Raw genomic sequence first — 18123 nt, 5'->3', positions numbered from 1 at the left:
AATCTGGCTTCTTGGAATAATACGTATTACGTAGTCATTATCTATTCTTAATTATCTATCTTATTCTCATGCAGCTCTTTTCTTCTTGTCAAACCTTAAACACTTGAGGGTTCAGCTTCACTCCAAATTTCCAGCAAAAGTTACCAAGGCAATATGCTTGTTTGTCCTATGCATAGTTTTGCAGTGACATAAACAGGAAACAAAACAATTGAATTAAACAACAATGGAATTGAGTACCTCAGTACAATACAAGACACCTTTATATTTGGATTTTATGATGCGCGATGCAGCATATTGTAATCAAACAATGATATTAAGAAAAAGACATCTAATCGTAATCACAGACATGATTTCATTCTGCTAAAGTTACTATTATTCTCATTTTGGCAGACTCTGGAGCAGAAGCAGCAGCATGAAACTTAGCGGTAGCAATGTATATGATTAAGCCTTTGGAACTCGCTAAGATTCAAATATACTCCCACTATAAAACATGGTGAAGTTGAAAGAGTAATTCAGAAAAACAAAGAATACCCTAAGTTCCATCTTCAAGCAAGATATCGGTACAAGTGCCTGTCTGTGCCATCTCTCTCCAAAAACTCACGCTCAATCAATGACTCGATTCGTTTCTTGATCTCTCCTGGGTTCGCAAGGAATCTGGACTGCAGCTGCTTCGTGACCTCAGTAATAATATTGTTATGATCCAGAACTCTCCTTGACTTCATGATTCTTACTATTGCAGCCTCGATCTGAGGTTTTCTGTCCTCCTCCACTCTTTGCCTTGTTTCTTGTTTTTCAGGTTCTGACTCCTTTTGTGCAACTACTGTTCCTATTTTTATCTTGTAGAGTTTGCTAGTAAAGTTGTCATTTACAAAAAATACATCTTCCTCGCTGATATCCTTGCTCATTGGATCTTTTCGAAGTACATTCTTTCCCTTGACACATGCCAATGACTGCAAGCACCTCTTCAAATCTGCTGAAGGGATCTCAGTAGCCTGCTCTATCTCTTTATAGCTATACCGATCAGCATTATTAAACAACATGAGGACACACATCTGACAAGTAGATACATTTAGCTCATGCTTCTGCCCCTTGCCAAAGGTTGCCTTTAAGTCAGCTGTGCCCATGTTTGTTTGCCAAGTCAATCTCCGGCCTGTATGTGTTCCTAGATAATAAGAACGGAACTTCTCGCACAGAGAAGACATTTCAGCTGGCAGGTTGCAAGTGACAATTGGCTGGGTAGGCCATGACCCTGTGGTCAGAACCTGGACAGCTAATGTAGGGCTGTCTCCTAACTCAGCGCCATGGGTAGCATAGAACCCCTGCATTGTATCTTGAGAAGTTTTCATGTCTGTGAACATTCCTTCTAATTTTGACGTGAACTGGTATCCACATTCTGTCTTGAGCTTAACAATCAGACTTCTCTCGGCATCATCAGAAATAGTTTTTCCCGACAACAGTCGTTTAGCCAAGTGTTGCTTATAGTATTTTTCGAAAACATCTTTCTCCTGTAAATATCGGAAGAGCATCATTACCTTGTCAAGAGCAATCTCAACATCCTCCTCACTGACTCCTTTCAGACCTTTCCGCAATTTATCATCAACAAACAATGATATGAACTCAGGAGAGCGAGAATTCAGATTAATGAAAAACTCGAATGATGAATTTAAAGCATTTTGAAATGTCTTGTCATTGCTAAATGCCACATTTATTATTTTATCATATTTATCTTTTTCATTCAACAAGCACTGGACAAACTCCACAGGGTCTTTCACCTTTTCTGGATCAGTTACAAGCTGTTTACCAGTTTCTCTAAGGTGAGATGTCATCACATCCCTTACTGTTGAGAGACCATTCGGAACCCGGCGGAATAAACTGTACATTCTTCCCAAGTCTTCGTACTTATCATCAAGAAGCATGCTCACTAAACCTGAATTCTCCATATTGACTAATCTAAGCATATGGTTTGCAATCATCTCCTTCTCCACAACATTAGTTATCCTGATTTCACTCTTTGTATCCAGATAGTTAGATACCCGCTCGATTTCTTCGTTCAGACGTTTCTCAGCTTTCTTTAGGTAGTGCCCACAGTCACAGGACTCGATAAACTTTTGTGACTCACACCTGTAGAATTCAGCTGACAATTCAAGAAAAGGCTTCTCAAATTGTTCCTGGTAAACTGAAGGTCCCAGATCCATCAACATCTTAATGATGCTCCTCATCAAACCCCGGTTTATAACTTCAGCAGTTCTTTCTCTGAGTATAAGTTCAAGAAGCGTGTTTGAAAGCCTTGTCTCTATTTGAGGGGAGTGTACCACGATGTCCCTCCAAAGGTTCAAGCCAAGCTCATGAACAGGGGTTTTACGGTTACTTGGAATATAAGTCCTGTCCATGTACATCAGAATGTCACGGATCATCTCCAATGCTTTGTTATGATCAGTCCATTTCCTGTTAAGTTCTTCCAGAAACAAGGCACCTTGGGCAGCTTCTATACATCTTGAAGTCTCATTTAGGTGGTAAGTCATTGTTGACACTAACCCTGAATACAGCTTCTCCCCAAATTTGTGCAACACCATATTATAGGCATTTCTACAACAAAAAAGAAAACATAATTAAAAAAAAAACGTTTTTTGCTTAATATAGAATACCTATTACCAACTACTGCATAAACGAGCCTAAAAAACTTTAAAAAGTTTTCAATACCTTAAGAGAGTGCAAAGTGAATAGAACATCTGACTGCAGACTGAGTAAACAAAGAATACAAACAATGGCAGAAAAACAAAAAGCAAAGGAACAAACAGATAGTAACATTTTGTGTATGCAATCTGCAAGAAACTAGATTCTCAACAGTTACATATTATTTTCGAAAAACGATATACGCAATGGAGGCTAAATAGCATGCATGGTGTATGTGAAACCAAATATACAGAGTAGAATGTAAGAGAACTAAAAATTTCGAACCTGTGAAGACTTCTAAACAGATTTGTATATCTTCTCAAGTAAAGAAAAAACCCTTGTGCATAAAACTCAGGTTATTGTTTTATTCCTTGGTTCATTCTTTATCAAGCATGAAAAGACAGAAACCTATAACTACCTACCAAACCAAACTACAAAACCCATAAGCGGGTCAAAGAAATTTTTTGAGTACATCTCAAGTTAAACACGTTATCCAGCACGAGGTGCCAGACCATCAGCCATCAGGTACATATCACGCCAGTGATCCACATTGACTGAAGAACAAGTCCTGACATTACTGTTTAATGGAAACATTCCATTTTAAGTAGCAGGACCTGCATCTGGATAAACAATTTACCAGACAGAGAGTAATTGAAACTCTTTGAGACAGTCATAGAAAGTGTCAGCCAAATTCGTTCACTAATTGACTGGATATGGAAGATTGGGTTGCTCTCTTTGTAAAAGTTGCTGAACTAATTCTGTACTAGTGCATTTATCTAAAATTCATAACGCCTAAATCTTTGCTATTGTGAAGCTATCTTTCTTTTGAGTTTTGTCCCTTCAGCCATATTATGTCAGTTCAAGCATAATATCAAGGAAATTTTAAAATTGATGGCAGTGAGCATATGGAACACATCTAGTACTGCTCACTTTAAGTTCTCAGTTTTCATGGGGTCAAGTTCAGAAACTTAAATTTGTTAGATAGAGAAGCTGGACATAGTTTTATCCAGCAAAAAATTCAAAAACCAACAACAAGATCAACCTAGTCTACACTTGTTCGATCCATCAAAAAATTGGGTATAGTCTAAATAATTAATTTTATTAAATTTAAAACAACATTATTGTTCACATGTGATAATAATTGAATGGGAGTCCAGAAAGGAGTATTTACTTTTGGAATTATCTTTAGCTGCCTGTATTGGATATAGTTAAATGGTATTCAGTGACTAACATACATGTTTAAATAAATACTAAACTAAAAAAGAGCTCTATCTTCAAAGTAAAATGGATAAGTTATTTTCAAATCAAAAATCAGTTGTTATTCTTGTTATAATCCCATAGGCAGTTCTTTGTTGACATAGGGAGCGTTTGGATTAAGGTTGGAATGGTAATCAGGAATGGGGATGGGGGTTAACGGGAATGGGAATGGTACGGAAAGCCAAGGGATGGGAAGGTATGATTTAACCACCTAAAAAGATTAGGGTTCCCGTTCCATACAATCAAATAACTAATCCAAACACTTATGCATGGGATTGAGGTTCCGATTCCCGTTAACCGGGCTCATTAACCATAAACCAAACACCCCCGTAATGATTTCACAACATTAGGTGCAGTGCACATATATCTTTAAACACTTGGACGAGTGTGAAATACACTTTACAATGTCAACCAACAGCATATAAGCAACTAATGCAAGTGCAATTACAGTTCATCAAGCTACACAAAGGGCACATCAAAATGTATGACCTATCAAACGACAACCAAAAGCACATGAACAATTTTTCCAACAATCCTAATCACAAGACAACAAGAAACTGAATATCAAGATGATGTAAACCTATAAAAAAACCACACAAAATGCAAATTATTAATTCCAATATGCACAAAACCGCAAGCAATAAAAGGGCATAAGGAGGATCGTCAGAGAGCATACCTATAAAGCTCCTCGAAACTAAGACCGCTAGCATTATGATTATAAATCTCATTAATGGCATGCTCCAAAATCTTCCACGTCTTATCGGCATACTTAGGATCAACCACCACTTTGTGCTTAAACGCCTCGATTTGAAAAACCCTCTTCTTCTGATTATTATTGTTACTCATCTCTCTAAGTCTGATTTAACCTACACATATCACACACACAAAATAAAAAATAAAAAAACAAACAGTTTCTGTTCCGCGTGCATATATATAGTTATAAAAAAACAAATTAGGGCTCTGAATATAATCTATACTTGCAAGACTCTGAGCAGCTAAACCCTTGATTCAATAAGCGCAATTCTTCCGTTACAGAATTGATCTGAATTGAATTGATAGAACAACGCCTCTCTCTCTCCCTCCCTCCCTCTCTCTGTCCCCTCTCTCTCTCTCTCTCAATGGGAAAGAGGTTAGGGTTTGAAAATGAAAAATGGGGGGTTTATGAGGGAATAAGAGTAAGATTGTGAATAAAGAAGACCCTGAATTGGGGTTATCAAACTAGTACATCTCCTTGTAGTTTCTTCAAATCAAATCTATGTATGTTTTTGCTTTTGGGGCAGGAGAGAGATGGGGTTAATCCAATTCAACACCTCTCTGTGATTTTGGTTTTTTTTCCCCAACCTCAATTTAAATTTGTTAGGTATCCTTTTTTCACTTTGTTAAAAAATCATTTTTGTTTTTTGATGCAATTTATTTAACCAACTCATTTTTTTCAAATTCAGCCTTATACTAAAACTTTATTATTATTTTTTGCGTTTTCTTAAATTAATTTTTAAAATTTCCAGTTTATAAACTCAACTGAGTTTTTCCAAATCCCTTCTTCTACCGAGGATTAATTTGTACACTTCTTTGTTGTGGTTTCCATCAAGTATTGTAGTGGTGATATTGATAAAGATTAAAGAGTCGCATATGGAATTTGTCCTTCCATGACTCAGTGATAGACTGATGGCACGAGACAAAACAACATTCGATGCACCACAGTTACTAGAAATGACTCGCAAAACGGGGATGGGATATCTTAAATACCACACTTACAGAAAATGATCATAAATATTATTTTAAAATGTTAGTTTGTATTATATTTTCAAATGTCACCATAAGATGTTAGATCATATAGTGGCTTGAGCTAGAAAATCTAATTTCGAATCAGTGTTTTAAAATTGAAAACACAATACAAAGTAATTTTAACAATTTTTGGAAAATAGTTATCAATATTGAGTTTTGAACATGATATTTAGGACTTTATTCGTATATCTCACTTTAGTAAGAAAATGAGTGTTCGGAGCTGCATAAGTGAAGAACTAATGCATATATGTTAACATTTTTGCCCCGACATGTGATGAATTATTGGGTTTAGTATGTTTTTAATTGTGAGTTTGGGATGTTGCACGTGATATCAAAGTTTTACCCCGCTCGCAATGTTACACTGTCCGGATTTCGTAAGTTTATCACGTTTGGATCTTTATAAATACAAACAAAAATTTAATTATACCAATTCATTTTTGAGACGACAACCTCATCGATTGACCTGAAGGAACAAATTAGAAAACAAGAAATTATGAACGAGAAGGTGTACCCTAATTGTGTTTGATGACTTATAGTGAGTCATAATAATAAACTCATCTAAGAACCTAGATTGCTTATATATGTGCGTAAATGATGAAATGAACCCTTCTACATTTCCAGCATTGAATCGAGACTCACTAAAATCATATCAATGGAATGTATTCAACTGAGATTTTAATATTTTATATATACTTTATGGATAATAATAGATCGTATTTGAATTTAATTTTATGTTGATTATAGATAAAATATAGTAGAGTTGATTTAAAGTTTTTAGAATTTAAGTAAAATGTTTCAAAATCACATGAATTATACTGAGATTTTGAAAAACATAAATATACTGAATAATTCACAAAATTCATTATTTTATCAATTATAAAACAATCCGTCAGTATTTGAACACCATCAAATTTAATCTTAATTGGATAACTTATGATTTTTAAGTATAATCTCAAATTTATAATATAGCATAAAATTTTAGTTTGATATTTCAAAAGATTTTGATATATTTTCCAAAATCTCAATTACATACATTTGAATATTATGAAAAAAAAGTATTTAAAATCCCAAAAGGATGTATCCTCAGTTCCTCACTCCTCAGTCTCAACCAGTATTGGGCACATCCAAGAACTTCAATCCGCTCCAATAAGCCCCGCCCAGATCTTATTTCCACAAGACCACGTCAAAATCAATCTCCAGTTGACAACTCTATCCGTGAGACTGATTTTTATCGGGGGAGGATAACTAAACACTTCTCATAAATCATTCTTTCAAACAAATTATATAAAACTCGTATTGGGACACATAATTTACACCGGATCGCACACGACCTTGATTACTTTATATCGTATCTTAACAAATTAATATATAAATAATTAGTATTAAAATACTTGGATATAATTTCTAAAGAAAAAACATCCAATACTGAAAAAACTATCATTTCATACTACAATACAACGCATAGTCGTCTTTTATTCCATATCATTTAAAAATTTCAAATATGTGTCATTCAAGAATCAATCATTAATTCTAGTGTCTTTTATTTCTATAAAATAATATTTTTTAAATATATATATATATATATATATATATATATATGAGAAATATAATTTTTAATACATTGAGAAATATAATATTTTGCTTATATTTTTTTGATTATCTCTAAATTATCATTACTTAAATGAAAAAACAAAATTCCAACGCCTAAAAACTCACATTTTAAAAAAGTGAGCTGATTTGACTTTCACGGAGATTAATAAAAGTAGTAAGTTTAGTTGAAAAGTGGGTAAAGTGTTGGGACATATCAATATTTAATACTCCCTTCATTCCAAAATAACAGTCGCTTTGACTTTGTCTATGTAGTCTGAGGTGTAAAAAAAACATACTTCTATACATAATTTTTGAATTTTTCCTTTTCTGAATAAAAGAGTAACATCTCTATTTTTATTCAAAAAAAGAAAATTTGAAAAATAATATTTAGAAATATATTTTTTATGCACCTCAAAATACGTGCAAAAAGTCAAAGCAACTATTATTTTGGAATGGAGAGAGTAATAGATTTGAGATAGTGGTGGAAATTAATGGGTGTAATAGTGTTTATTTAATAAAAAGAGAGTATAAAATAGAGAGATAGTGAGTGTAATAGTGAAAAGTAGTGTTCAAAAATAATAAATATATAATGATGGATTTATTCTTTTTTGGACGTTTTAGAATATTTGGGTCACATAAAACGAGGGTTAATTATCAAATTGGTCACTGAAGTGGGCTTAATGTATCAAGTTGGTCACTGAACTCAAAACGGTATCAAGATGGTCACTGAAGTGGCTATAAATATCAAACATGTATCTTGAAATATAAGTTTAAGCAGTAAAAATATTATTTATAAAGTTTTACACATTATTTTTAAATGTTACCACAACCAACTAAAAGGTTATGACTTCTAGAATTTAAAATAATATATTTATATTTTATCAAGTTTATTTATTATTTATAGTTTATTATATACTTATTTTCTTTGTTTTAATTAAAAATAAAATAATAAATAAACTTGATAAAATCTAAATATATTATCATAAATATTAGAAGTCATAACTTTTTAGTTGGTTTAGGTAACATTCAAAAATAATGTGTAAAATTTTATAAATAATATTTTTAGTGCTTGAACTTATATTTCAAGGTACCTGTTTGATATTTATGGTCACTTCAGTGACCATCTTGATACTGTTTTGAGTTCAGTGACCAATTTGATACTTTAAGCCCACTTCAGTGATTAACTTGATAATTAACCCATAAAATGATACATAAAATGATACGCAGGGAGTATAAACCAAAACAAAAACTAAACTGGCTATACTAATCCTGCATTCCTCCTGTCAAAGCACTCAAATCCTTACACATTATGAGCCCAATTCAACTTGATCTTATCTCTTACGGTGCAGACCCAAGGAAAAATAAATATAAATAAAAATATTTCCGCCACTTTTCCACGTCTTTTCAGGCCTCTCGCAAGTCTTTGCAAACATAGTAAAAGCGCTCCCTTTATTTATCTTCCTGTTCTTTTTTGACGGATAAATAAGTACTCCTTTCACTTTGTGAAATTAGAGTGTGTATATTCAGCATGATTTTCATAAGCATCTTGCAAAACTAGAATTGACAAATGACAATGGACCATAAAAGCCAACCAAGCAGCCGACAATATGGGCCACATATGCACACTTTTTAGTCCGTCTCGTATCTCATTCCTTCAACAAATTGGGTTTTGAAGTGACGGTGGGTCCAACAAATACCCAAAAAGAAGTTCTTCTGTTGCTTTTTCTCAAACAAATTACTATTATACATATCCTATATAATTTAAATAATTTTATCTTTCTTTCTTTTAGGGAGAATGTTTTTTTCTTGGATCGAGGTCATTTACTACCCCTTAATATTCATTCAAATAAAATAAAATTATGAAACGGAAAAAGCATATATATTATTAACAATTCATGGTCCAATTAAAACAAAACAATAACTTATATTAGATATATTTATTGTATTATAATAAATTGGTTATAATAATTGAATACAGGTCTACACAAACAAACAAGTCTATTTAAAATAATAAATACAACTATTATAATAAAATTGATTAAAAACTAGATATTTTATAATATTAGTTTAACATATTCATAATATTTTAAAAAATATAATAATTAATCGGATATAAATCGGACGAATGATTTTCGGAACCTGGCAAATTATACATGAACAGATTTTTTGGTTACAAAGTATTCCCTGAGAATGTTATACGTATACTTCAAAGAAGTGTAGAGTGTAGACCCGTGACAGCAAAATTCCAATAAAACAGCATTGCACTTTTTAGCAAATTTAATAAAACTTAAAACAAGAAAAGAATAATTGAGAAAACTATCTCTTTCACAAAACTCCCAAAACATGCAGAGGATGACGTGGCAGTGGGTTCAATAAACAAGGGGTCCATTCATACGGAACAGGAACAAGAACAAGGAGAAACTGGAAAGGGAAGAGAGGTGCCCACGTTAAGAATCATCCTTCCTTGCAGATTTATATATCATTACATACACAATATATAGATATATAATCTCATATTTATTTTTAAATTTCTCTTTTTCTCTACCTTCATTTCTCTCTTCTTTTTATTTTTAATTTAATTTTCATTGTTCATTTATTGTATAAACCCTTCCAATTTAGAAGACCTCCATTGAATATTTACGATCTTTTTCTGGGGTTTGGGGGTGCTAAATTGGAAGCTTATTCATCTGGGGGTTTGTTTGTTAAATATTGGTCAAATTAACATTTACATTGCCTATTTTATTCAATTATTTCTGAAAAGAAAGAGTCTTCATTATCAGTTTTGAATGACTGAAAAGCTACAGTGAAATAGGGGTTGTTTGATTGGTTAATTTGCAAGAAAGGTTGACTCTTGAGCTGGTTCAGAGCTAAAGGTTGCATTTTTACCAGATTGAACAAGATATATTTGAGGGTTTGTTTGAGAGAGTGTTTTGGAGCTGGAATGTTTGCTTGTGAAGGTGTTTGTGTGTAGTGATAATGGGGTAGTTTTTCAAGAATTGAGACTCTGGAGCTAAACTAGTTGGTAGAGAGGGACTTTTAGACTGGTTTGTTATATGGGTTATAAACAGAATTGGGCATTTTCAAATGGGTTTGGGATGTATAACTGTGTTTCGCAAAATCTTGCAACTTGAATGGCTGATTTGCAGAAAAATAGTCTTGTCGACCGGGACATTGATCAGGTAATTCTGTATATATTCTTTCGGTTTCAAGTGGTTTACATAGGACTTGTATGAGCTTCAAATTATTGACTTTGATGTGGTTACAGGACTTGTAAAATAAGCTTTCAACAGGTTCCCGTACAACAATTTTTTTTGTTGATATAATTGAGCTTGAAAGACATTCCAACTATGTAGATTCAGAGGATGACTATAAACTTTGGAATTAAAGTTTTCATCATTACTTTTGTTGGTGCTATAGCCATGCAATTGCCAACTGAATCCATTCCTGATAGAATTTTTGTGAAGTATATCAATAATATTCAAAGTTCAAACCGCAATTGATTTTCCTGGTAGAGCAAAGGAGAGTATAGAGTACTTGGTTGTTTCGTTATCGCTTACCACCAGCAGTACTATGATAAAATGGTGATAGCATTTTTTTAAAGATGTATTTGTTACTACTGCCTTGCATCTTGCTTGGTGATGTTAATCATAAATTACTTAGATTATTGTTGTTAATACAATTTTTTCTTTTGGTTGTAAAAAGTATTGGTTCATTTCTAATTCTTTTCTTTTGGAGTCTTGCAATGAGAAGTCAAGCTTGATATTATATATTTTCTCATTTCCCATTTTCCATGACACAGGCTTTTACAGCACTCAAAAGAGGGGCATGTTTGCTGAAATACGGGCGCAGAGGAAAACCAAAGTTTTGCCCATTTCGACTTTCTTCTGTAAGTTGTGTCGCATGCATCAGATATGGCCCCGCTTTAGTAAATTTAATCCCCTGTTACACATATACACTTTTAAACAATTGTTTATATTGCTCTAAATTTTTTTAGAGTGACATGTCTGCCAAATATGAAGTCCATCTTGTGCAAATTGTTATAATACTTTTGATGTTTTTTCGGGATAAGTGGGTGACCGTCTCATTTTACATATATTTGCAGAATATGTTGGCAATCATATAGTTGTGCTTGCAGTGAATCAATTCTGTTATGCATTCTGATTAATGACAAAATAGTTTTTATGTCGTATATACCTAAACAAATTTGCTATTGCTGGCTAAATAATGAAATCAGAAGTACAACATTAAGCAAATTCTGTTTCATCTTACCCATCAATGGTACTATTATTTCCTTTAGTGATTATGTCATGTGAAAGCACTGGAGAGTAAAGTACCTTAATGCAGTCCACCAACTTCAGTTAGCACTTTTGAACATAGCTAGAGAGAACATGGGATACCTTGATCTTGACTACTCTAATTTGGTCTCCCGCTCTTAGTTCAATATCCGGAAAAAAAATGGCGCCCGGCTTCATGACCCTAAAGAATAGAACTTAATCAAAGGCATTTTATCTAGTAGTATATGCCTTGGTTCCTATATGGAAGTTTCAAGTCTTCTTGAAGGCAAAATAGGTGTCCGTGTGTTTTCAATTAGCAAAAAAAAGAGGAGGAACGAAACATATGTAGAAAGGGAAGAGAACCTATGTAAAATTCTCAGTCAGTACCAGCAGGACCATACAATCATTCTTGTAGAAAATACTTAAAACTTCCGAACACATTATGGTTTGTTAAACACTACATATTTTTTTCTATATATATGCTGTCATTTCTTATATTTTACTTTTTGCCACTTCACTGCAGGACGAGTCCAAACTAATATGGTATGTTGACAGAGAAGAGAAACAGCTTGAACTACGCCATGTGATAAAGATTATACCTGGACAGCGCACTGTGAGTTTGCTGTTACATTAGTACTTATCCTTTGCTTTTGCAATTAGTTCAGTAAAACCAATAGAAGCAATTCCACTGCCCTAGTCTTCTTTTTCCTTTTTTTTTGCTACTTGTACCATGTTTTCAGCATCACATTTTAGTTTGGCCAAATAAAGTCAACTCCTAAAAATTGTTCTTGTCCAATTTGTTCATGTCTCGCTTCTTGTCCAGGCAATATTTCAGCGGTATCCTCGGCCAGAGAAAGAGTACCAGTCATTTTCTCTCATTTACAATGATAGATCGTTGGATATTGTAAGTATTCCAATATACTTAAGCTTCTGGAATCTGGGGAGAGACAGATAAAGAGGATCGGCAAAACTATGCCCATTATTATAGAAAGCAAAATAAGTGAAATATTTTTACCTAATTTTAATATATTGATATCGTTAAATAAATCTACTCATGTTAATTGGTAGGTTATTATACTTTGAAAATAAATTGGCCTGAAATTGATAACATAATAAGCATTACCATGTTAGGCTTGATGATTTGTGTTGACCTTATGATTTTATAAACAGATATGTAAAGATAAGGATGAAGCTGAGGTCTGGTTTGTTGCCCTGAAGGCATTAATCGCTCGTGGTAGCTACCGCAAATCGAAAAGTGAACTGACAACTGAAGCAAGAACTGAGAGTATAGCATCAGAAAGTCCGCATGGACGAAGAGTTTCTCCATCAAGTGCATTTTCTGTAATTATCAAATCTTGTCTTTTTAATAGCACTGTCTCTGAATTTTATGTTTGATATCAGTATCTCACTTTTTCTTTTTGTGTGGGCGTATTAGGATCAGGGAGAAGGTCAGCAAGCAGACACCCGGTTGGGAAAAGCGTTTGCTGATATCATTTCATATACTGCAGCCACCAAGAGTTTACCACAAGCTGAATCAGTTACTTATTCTCCCACCTCAGTTCAATCTGGAGGTCAGGAAAACGCCAATGGTCGAACTTCTGCATCTGATACAATGCGAGTCAGTTTGTCAAGTGCGGTTAGCTCATCAAGCCAAGGTTCTGGTCTTGAAGATATTGATTCCCTTGGTGATGTTTACATTTGGGGGGAAGGCACTGGTGGCGGGGTGGTGGGTGGTGGGGTGCGTAAATCTGGTAGACCATCTAGTTCCACAATGGATGCCCATTTACCTAAAGTGCTGGAGTCTACCATGGTACTTGATGCTATTAGCATTGCTTGTGGTAGTAGGCATGCTGTTTTAGTCACCAAACAAGGGGAAATATTCAGTTGGGGAGAGGAGTCAGGGGGGAGGCTTGGGCATGGTGTCGAAGTAGATGTTTCGCACCCAAAGCTCATTGAAACTCTTAGCAGCATGAACATAGAGATGGTAGCATGTGGGGAATATCATACATGTGCAGTTACGCTTGCAGGAGATCTATATAGCTGGGGTGATGGTATTTACAACTCAGGTTTGCTTGGACATGGAAGTGGTACCACCCATTCAATCCCCAAGAAAGTGAGTGGAATCTTGGAGGGTATTCGTGTATCATTTGTTTCTTGTGGACCTTGGCATACAGCTATTATAACATCTGCTGGTCAGTTGTATACATTTGGTGATGGGACTTTTGGCGCCTTGGGGCATGGGGACCGTAATAACATTAGGATCCCAAGAGAAGTGGAAAAACTGAAAGAGTGCAGGACAATAAGGGTTGCTTGTGGAGTTTGGCACACTGCTGCTGTTGTTGAAGTGGAGAACGGATCTTCTAATTCCCCACCACCTGAAGGTTCTATACCTGGAAAGTTGTTTACCTGGGGGGATGGAGATAAGGGCCAACTTGGTCATTGTGATAAAGCACCTAGACTTGCCCCCGAGTCTGTAGCTGCATTAGTTGATATAAGCTTCTCCAAAGTAGCATGTGGAAATAGTTTAACTGTTGGTGTCACTGCCTCAGGACGACTATATACAATGGGGAGCACTGTCTACGGACAGCTAGGGACTCCTCTTGCTGATGGTAAAACTCCTATTTGCATCGAGGGTAAGATTGCCGACTGTTTTGTCGAAGAAATTGCGTGTGGCTCCCATCATGTTGCAGTTTTGACTTCGAAAACAGAGATTTATACATGGGGCAAGGGTGCAAATGGGCAACTTGGGCATGGAGATTTTGCTGACCGTCACACACCTACGTTAGTTGATTTTTTTCGTGATAAGCAAGTTAAAGGTGTTGTATGTGGTTCAAATTTTACTGCTGCTATATGTGTTCACAAATGGGCATCAAGTTCTGACAACTCTTTGTGCACTGGTTGCCGAAATCCATTTAATTTCAGAAGAAAACGTCACAACTGCTATAACTGTGGCCTTGTGTTTTGCAAAGCCTGCAGCATAAAAAAATCCCTGAAAGCTTCACTGGCCCCAAGTTCAAACAAGTCATATCGTGTCTGTGATGACTGTTATACCAAGATTCAGAAGACTATGGAAGTTGGATCTCCTGGGGTGATTCCTAAAGTTAAAAGCTGGAGTACGCTTCCCAAAAATAGTGAGTTGGGAGAAAAAGAGACTGGGGGTCCACGAGTCCAAGGACAGATGTCTAAATTATTTTCTTTCAATTCCTTTAATCTAGGTGAAGGGAGCAATTCCAGGAATTGTATGAATAATGAAACAAGGGACAATCGTTTGAATCAGCTACCTAATGGAAACATTGAGATGCAAAGCCTTACTTTAAAATCACCAGGTTCTTTCTCTGGAGCCTCCAGGAATTGCATATCACTCTCTGTTCCTAATTCCAGAATTGTTTCTCGAGCTACATCCCCTGTAAAGAGGAAGACATTTTCACCTCAGTTTCCCTCTCCAACACAGTCCCTGACTCGCTTTACAACTAAAATGATTCTTGATGATCCTAAGCAGGGAAATGAAAGTCTAAGCCAGGAGGTTATATATCTGAAGGCACAGGTACTGTTTGCAGAAGTATCTGTATTTCTTTAAGCACTTCTGCACCTATTTTCCTTTACTATCCATCTAATATAAACATTTTTTATGAAAAATTATAACATGTTTTCAAATGCAACATGTTGTCTCTGCTTTCCCACACGATGTTTTCTATTGAAACATGTTTTCTTGTGAAGCATGCTTTCTCTGCCTCTCCACACAAATATTTACTCTCTTAAAACTTTTAGCCTGTGAACTTAATATGCTCAATTAGGTTTGATGGAAAATATTGGGAGGGAATGGAATGAAATTTGTACTGTTTTTGGGCCGAATATTTAAACTTTCCTTCCTTCATTCCTTAGCTACCAAACTAAGGTAGAGTTCAAACCCGCCATATTGAGAATGAATGCTTCATTTTATTTCCTATTCATATTCGCAACGACGCAACCTCATCATAAGGAGTTGGCATCCTTTTTTTTCCTTTTCTTTTGAATCTTCCCTCCTACATCTGTATAATATTTCTTTAATTTTGTCCACAATTTTTGAATCTGCCCAAAGATTTCAAAACAGTGTTTTTTATTCCTCAAAAGTTTGCTGATATTTGCAGACTCTATATCTTCTATGATGCAGTAATATGGAAGTTGTTACATTAATCAAGGCATTGTAATGCTTTCCCTTTTTGTTTCCTCGAAATAAAGGAAGTTACTAACATTATGCCCTTTAGATTGTATTTGTACTGAAAAGCGGTTTTATTAATTAATAAGTGGGCTGCAATGCTGCATACATTCTATTTGAATGGAATTTATGTAATTGACCACTTGCCATTTAATTCCTATGATTAGATCAAATTAGCTCAATGTAGTTTGGTCTTTGTTGTAGGTCGAAGATCTTTCTAGCAAATCCCAATTTCTTGAAGCTGAATTGGAAAGAAAATCAAGGGAACTGAAGGAGGCGGCAGCATTTGCTGCAGATGAAGCTGAAAAATGCAAAGCTGCAAAGGAAGTGATCAAGTCTCTAACTGCACAGGTTAGTTGTGTAATATGTCGAAAATTGGGTGTATTTAAGGTGTGTTATAAATCTTACTGTTTTCTAGACCCAGCTTAATTTATATTAAAAGAAAGAAGACGTCTAATTAGGCAGCCAAGTAAAAATGCAAATACTTTTTGTGGTCTTTTCTTGTTAAGTAAAGATGTCTATAGAGATTTAGAGGGATATTTGAGTAAGCTTAGAAGGACTAAACAAATTTGTTAAAATTTGTCCAAATTGTATAGTAAGAGTTAGAGCCACTGAAACCTTACCTGTGTGATATAAGTACGGCTTCCGGACAACGGTGCAGATCCAAGTATCAGTGGTTTGTAATTTTAGGAGTAAAAAGGATTTCTAGATATGCATCTGGCATTGGGCATGGGTTGTGGTTTTAGGTGCTATTTACAAATTTGTGTCCATGTGTAGTTTTTCAATCAAGTTGTCCAAACATAGTTTCTATATAACAGTTTGCATCTTTATGGTCAATGTTCATATGAGTACAGCTGAAGGAGATGGCTGAAAGAGTTCCAGAAAGACATTCTTCCAGCAAAAAAGATTTAAATAGTGAAATGTCCAAAGATACGAGTAACCCAGTTGATGAGAGCATCAAAACAAACCCGTCACCTCCTAAAAGTAAATCGGTTGAAAATTCTGCTCATCCAAGTTTACCAAATGGATCTAAGGTTCAGACTGGGACAACAGAGTCGGTCTTACAGTATGAGCCCGGAGTATATGTAACTCTTTCTTCCTTACCAGGAGGTGGCAATGAACTCAGACGTGTTCGTTTCAGGTATATACCAGCCAACTTGTCTATATAAAACTGATGTTCAAAGAGTGATATAAAATTTTAACTGCATATCAGTATTACATATAATTCACTGTGTTTTTTAAAATCCCCATTAGCTCGAGTCTCAGTGGAACAACTATAACACTAATTAGTAATTACAAAGCTTTCTAGTGTTTTGGCATTATGAATAACTATAGTACTATGTATCTTTAGCTAAATTAAATATGCATCATATAGTCATAATGCATGATATGCTGAGACACACATAAACTCATACACTTGTATCACTACCAAAGGAACCTACTGTGTTTATTTTTAAATTTTCAGTTACTTAAACTAGATTAAAAATCCATTTAGTAATCACACTATTCATAATTTGGGTTTTCTTAATGTTCTGTTTGCAAGTCTTCTGTAAGTTTTCCTGCTATTCCTGTAATGATCTCTTCTTGTTAAAATTTTAATACATATGGGCAACTAATAATAGGATGTTGTAATTTACTATAACTATACTGATGAAAGTAGGGTTTTGATCAGTATTATTAGTTGTTGCTCCAAAAATTTAAAACTGCTTGTCTTACGGAAAGGAGAAACTATATGAAAGAGACTCCACAATTTTTAAGAGGTGCGTGTATGATTTATCCAAGAGAATACCTGAGCTGGTTTATAGACTGCTGTAATGATGGGCTGTCAAGTTGGTGCAAGGAGAATAAAGGTCTCTGATAGATATGAGAGATTAATTGTAATTATATATTTTACATCGATGCTATTTAATGATTATTGTTTCATACGCGCTGTTGTTTCTTAGCACTGACTGAATATTGTGGTATCTCTCTGCAGTCGGAAACGTTTCACAGAACAACAAGCAGAGAAGTGGTGGGCTGAAAATGGGTCAAGAGTATGTGAAGAGCACAACATACTGACCACTGACTAACTTGCTTATGGTGTGCCATTGGTTTACCTTAATGGAAGAGAGAACATGTCACGACTGCTTTCTTTGACATCACCTCACCAAAGTTTGTAATATCTTTCTTGGTTAATTAGGTAGATTTAATATTAGGATAGTAGATCCAGATGCAAAGATATGTAATATGTATAAAGAGGAGGTAGAAAGTAGCAAGTAAAGACGGTTCATGAAATGAAACACAGATTTGAAAGTGAGTGGATATTCTGAAATTTCTGTCCATGTTTGAGTAGTTGAAGTCTTCTTTCAT

The 18123-nt window shown here is 34.7% G+C and overlaps 2 protein-coding genes across 2 annotated transcripts; one reads left to right on the top strand and one right to left on the bottom strand.

The window, feature by feature from the left end:
• Positions 1–191: 191 nt before the first annotated feature.
• Positions 192–5279, bottom strand: LOC108209930 (cullin-3A). The gene is made up of 3 exons (XM_017381146.2): positions 4908–5279; positions 4607–4796; positions 192–2586 (listed from the first exon to the last, which is right to left on the bottom strand). Exons 2-3 carry the CDS (start codon positions 4774–4776, stop codon positions 546–548), a joined length of 2211 nt encoding a protein of 736 aa, XP_017236635.2. The 5' UTR covers positions 4777–4796; positions 4908–5279; the 3' UTR covers positions 192–545.
• A 4365-nt stretch (positions 5280–9644) lies between these two features.
• Positions 9645–18034, top strand: LOC108209850 (PH, RCC1 and FYVE domains-containing protein 1). The gene is made up of 9 exons (XM_017381001.2): positions 9645–10484; positions 11105–11191; positions 12103–12192; positions 12403–12483; positions 12750–12920; positions 13015–15123; positions 15979–16125; positions 16629–16915; positions 17750–18034. The coding sequence occupies exons 1-9, from the start codon at positions 10437–10439 to the stop codon at positions 17841–17843; spliced, it is 3114 nt and encodes a 1037-aa protein (XP_017236490.1). The 5' UTR covers positions 9645–10436; the 3' UTR covers positions 17844–18034.
• The last annotated feature ends 89 nt before the right edge of the window (positions 18035–18123 follow it).

The sequence above is a fragment of the Daucus carota genome, chromosome 2 (genome assembly GCF_001625215.2).
Source record: "Daucus carota subsp. sativus chromosome 2, DH1 v3.0, whole genome shotgun sequence".
Lineage (NCBI taxonomy): Eukaryota > Viridiplantae > Streptophyta > Magnoliopsida > Apiales > Apiaceae > Daucus > Daucus carota.
Note: the sequence above shows the minus strand (reverse complement) of the source record. Positions and strands in the feature narration are given on the sequence as shown.

Bases quoted from the DNA above. Each gene is read 5' to 3' on its own strand.
- LOC108209930 (XM_017381146.2), bottom strand. From the start codon at position 4,776: ATGAGTAACAATAATAATCAGAAGAAGAGGGTTTTTCAAATCGAGGCG. The intron at 2,587-4,606 runs GTATGCTCTCTG...TTTTTGTTGTAG, and splicing joins AGTTTCGAGGAGCTTTATAG to AAATGCCTATAATATGGTGT.
- LOC108209850 (XM_017381001.2), top strand. From the start codon at position 10,437: ATGGCTGATTTGCAGAAAAATAGTCTTGTCGACCGGGACATTGATCAG. The intron at 10,485-11,104 runs GTAATTCTGTAT...TCCATGACACAG, and splicing joins TCGACCGGGACATTGATCAG to GCTTTTACAGCACTCAAAAG. The intron at 16,126-16,628 runs GTTAGTTGTGTA...ATATGAGTACAG, and splicing joins TCAAGTCTCTAACTGCACAG to CTGAAGGAGATGGCTGAAAG.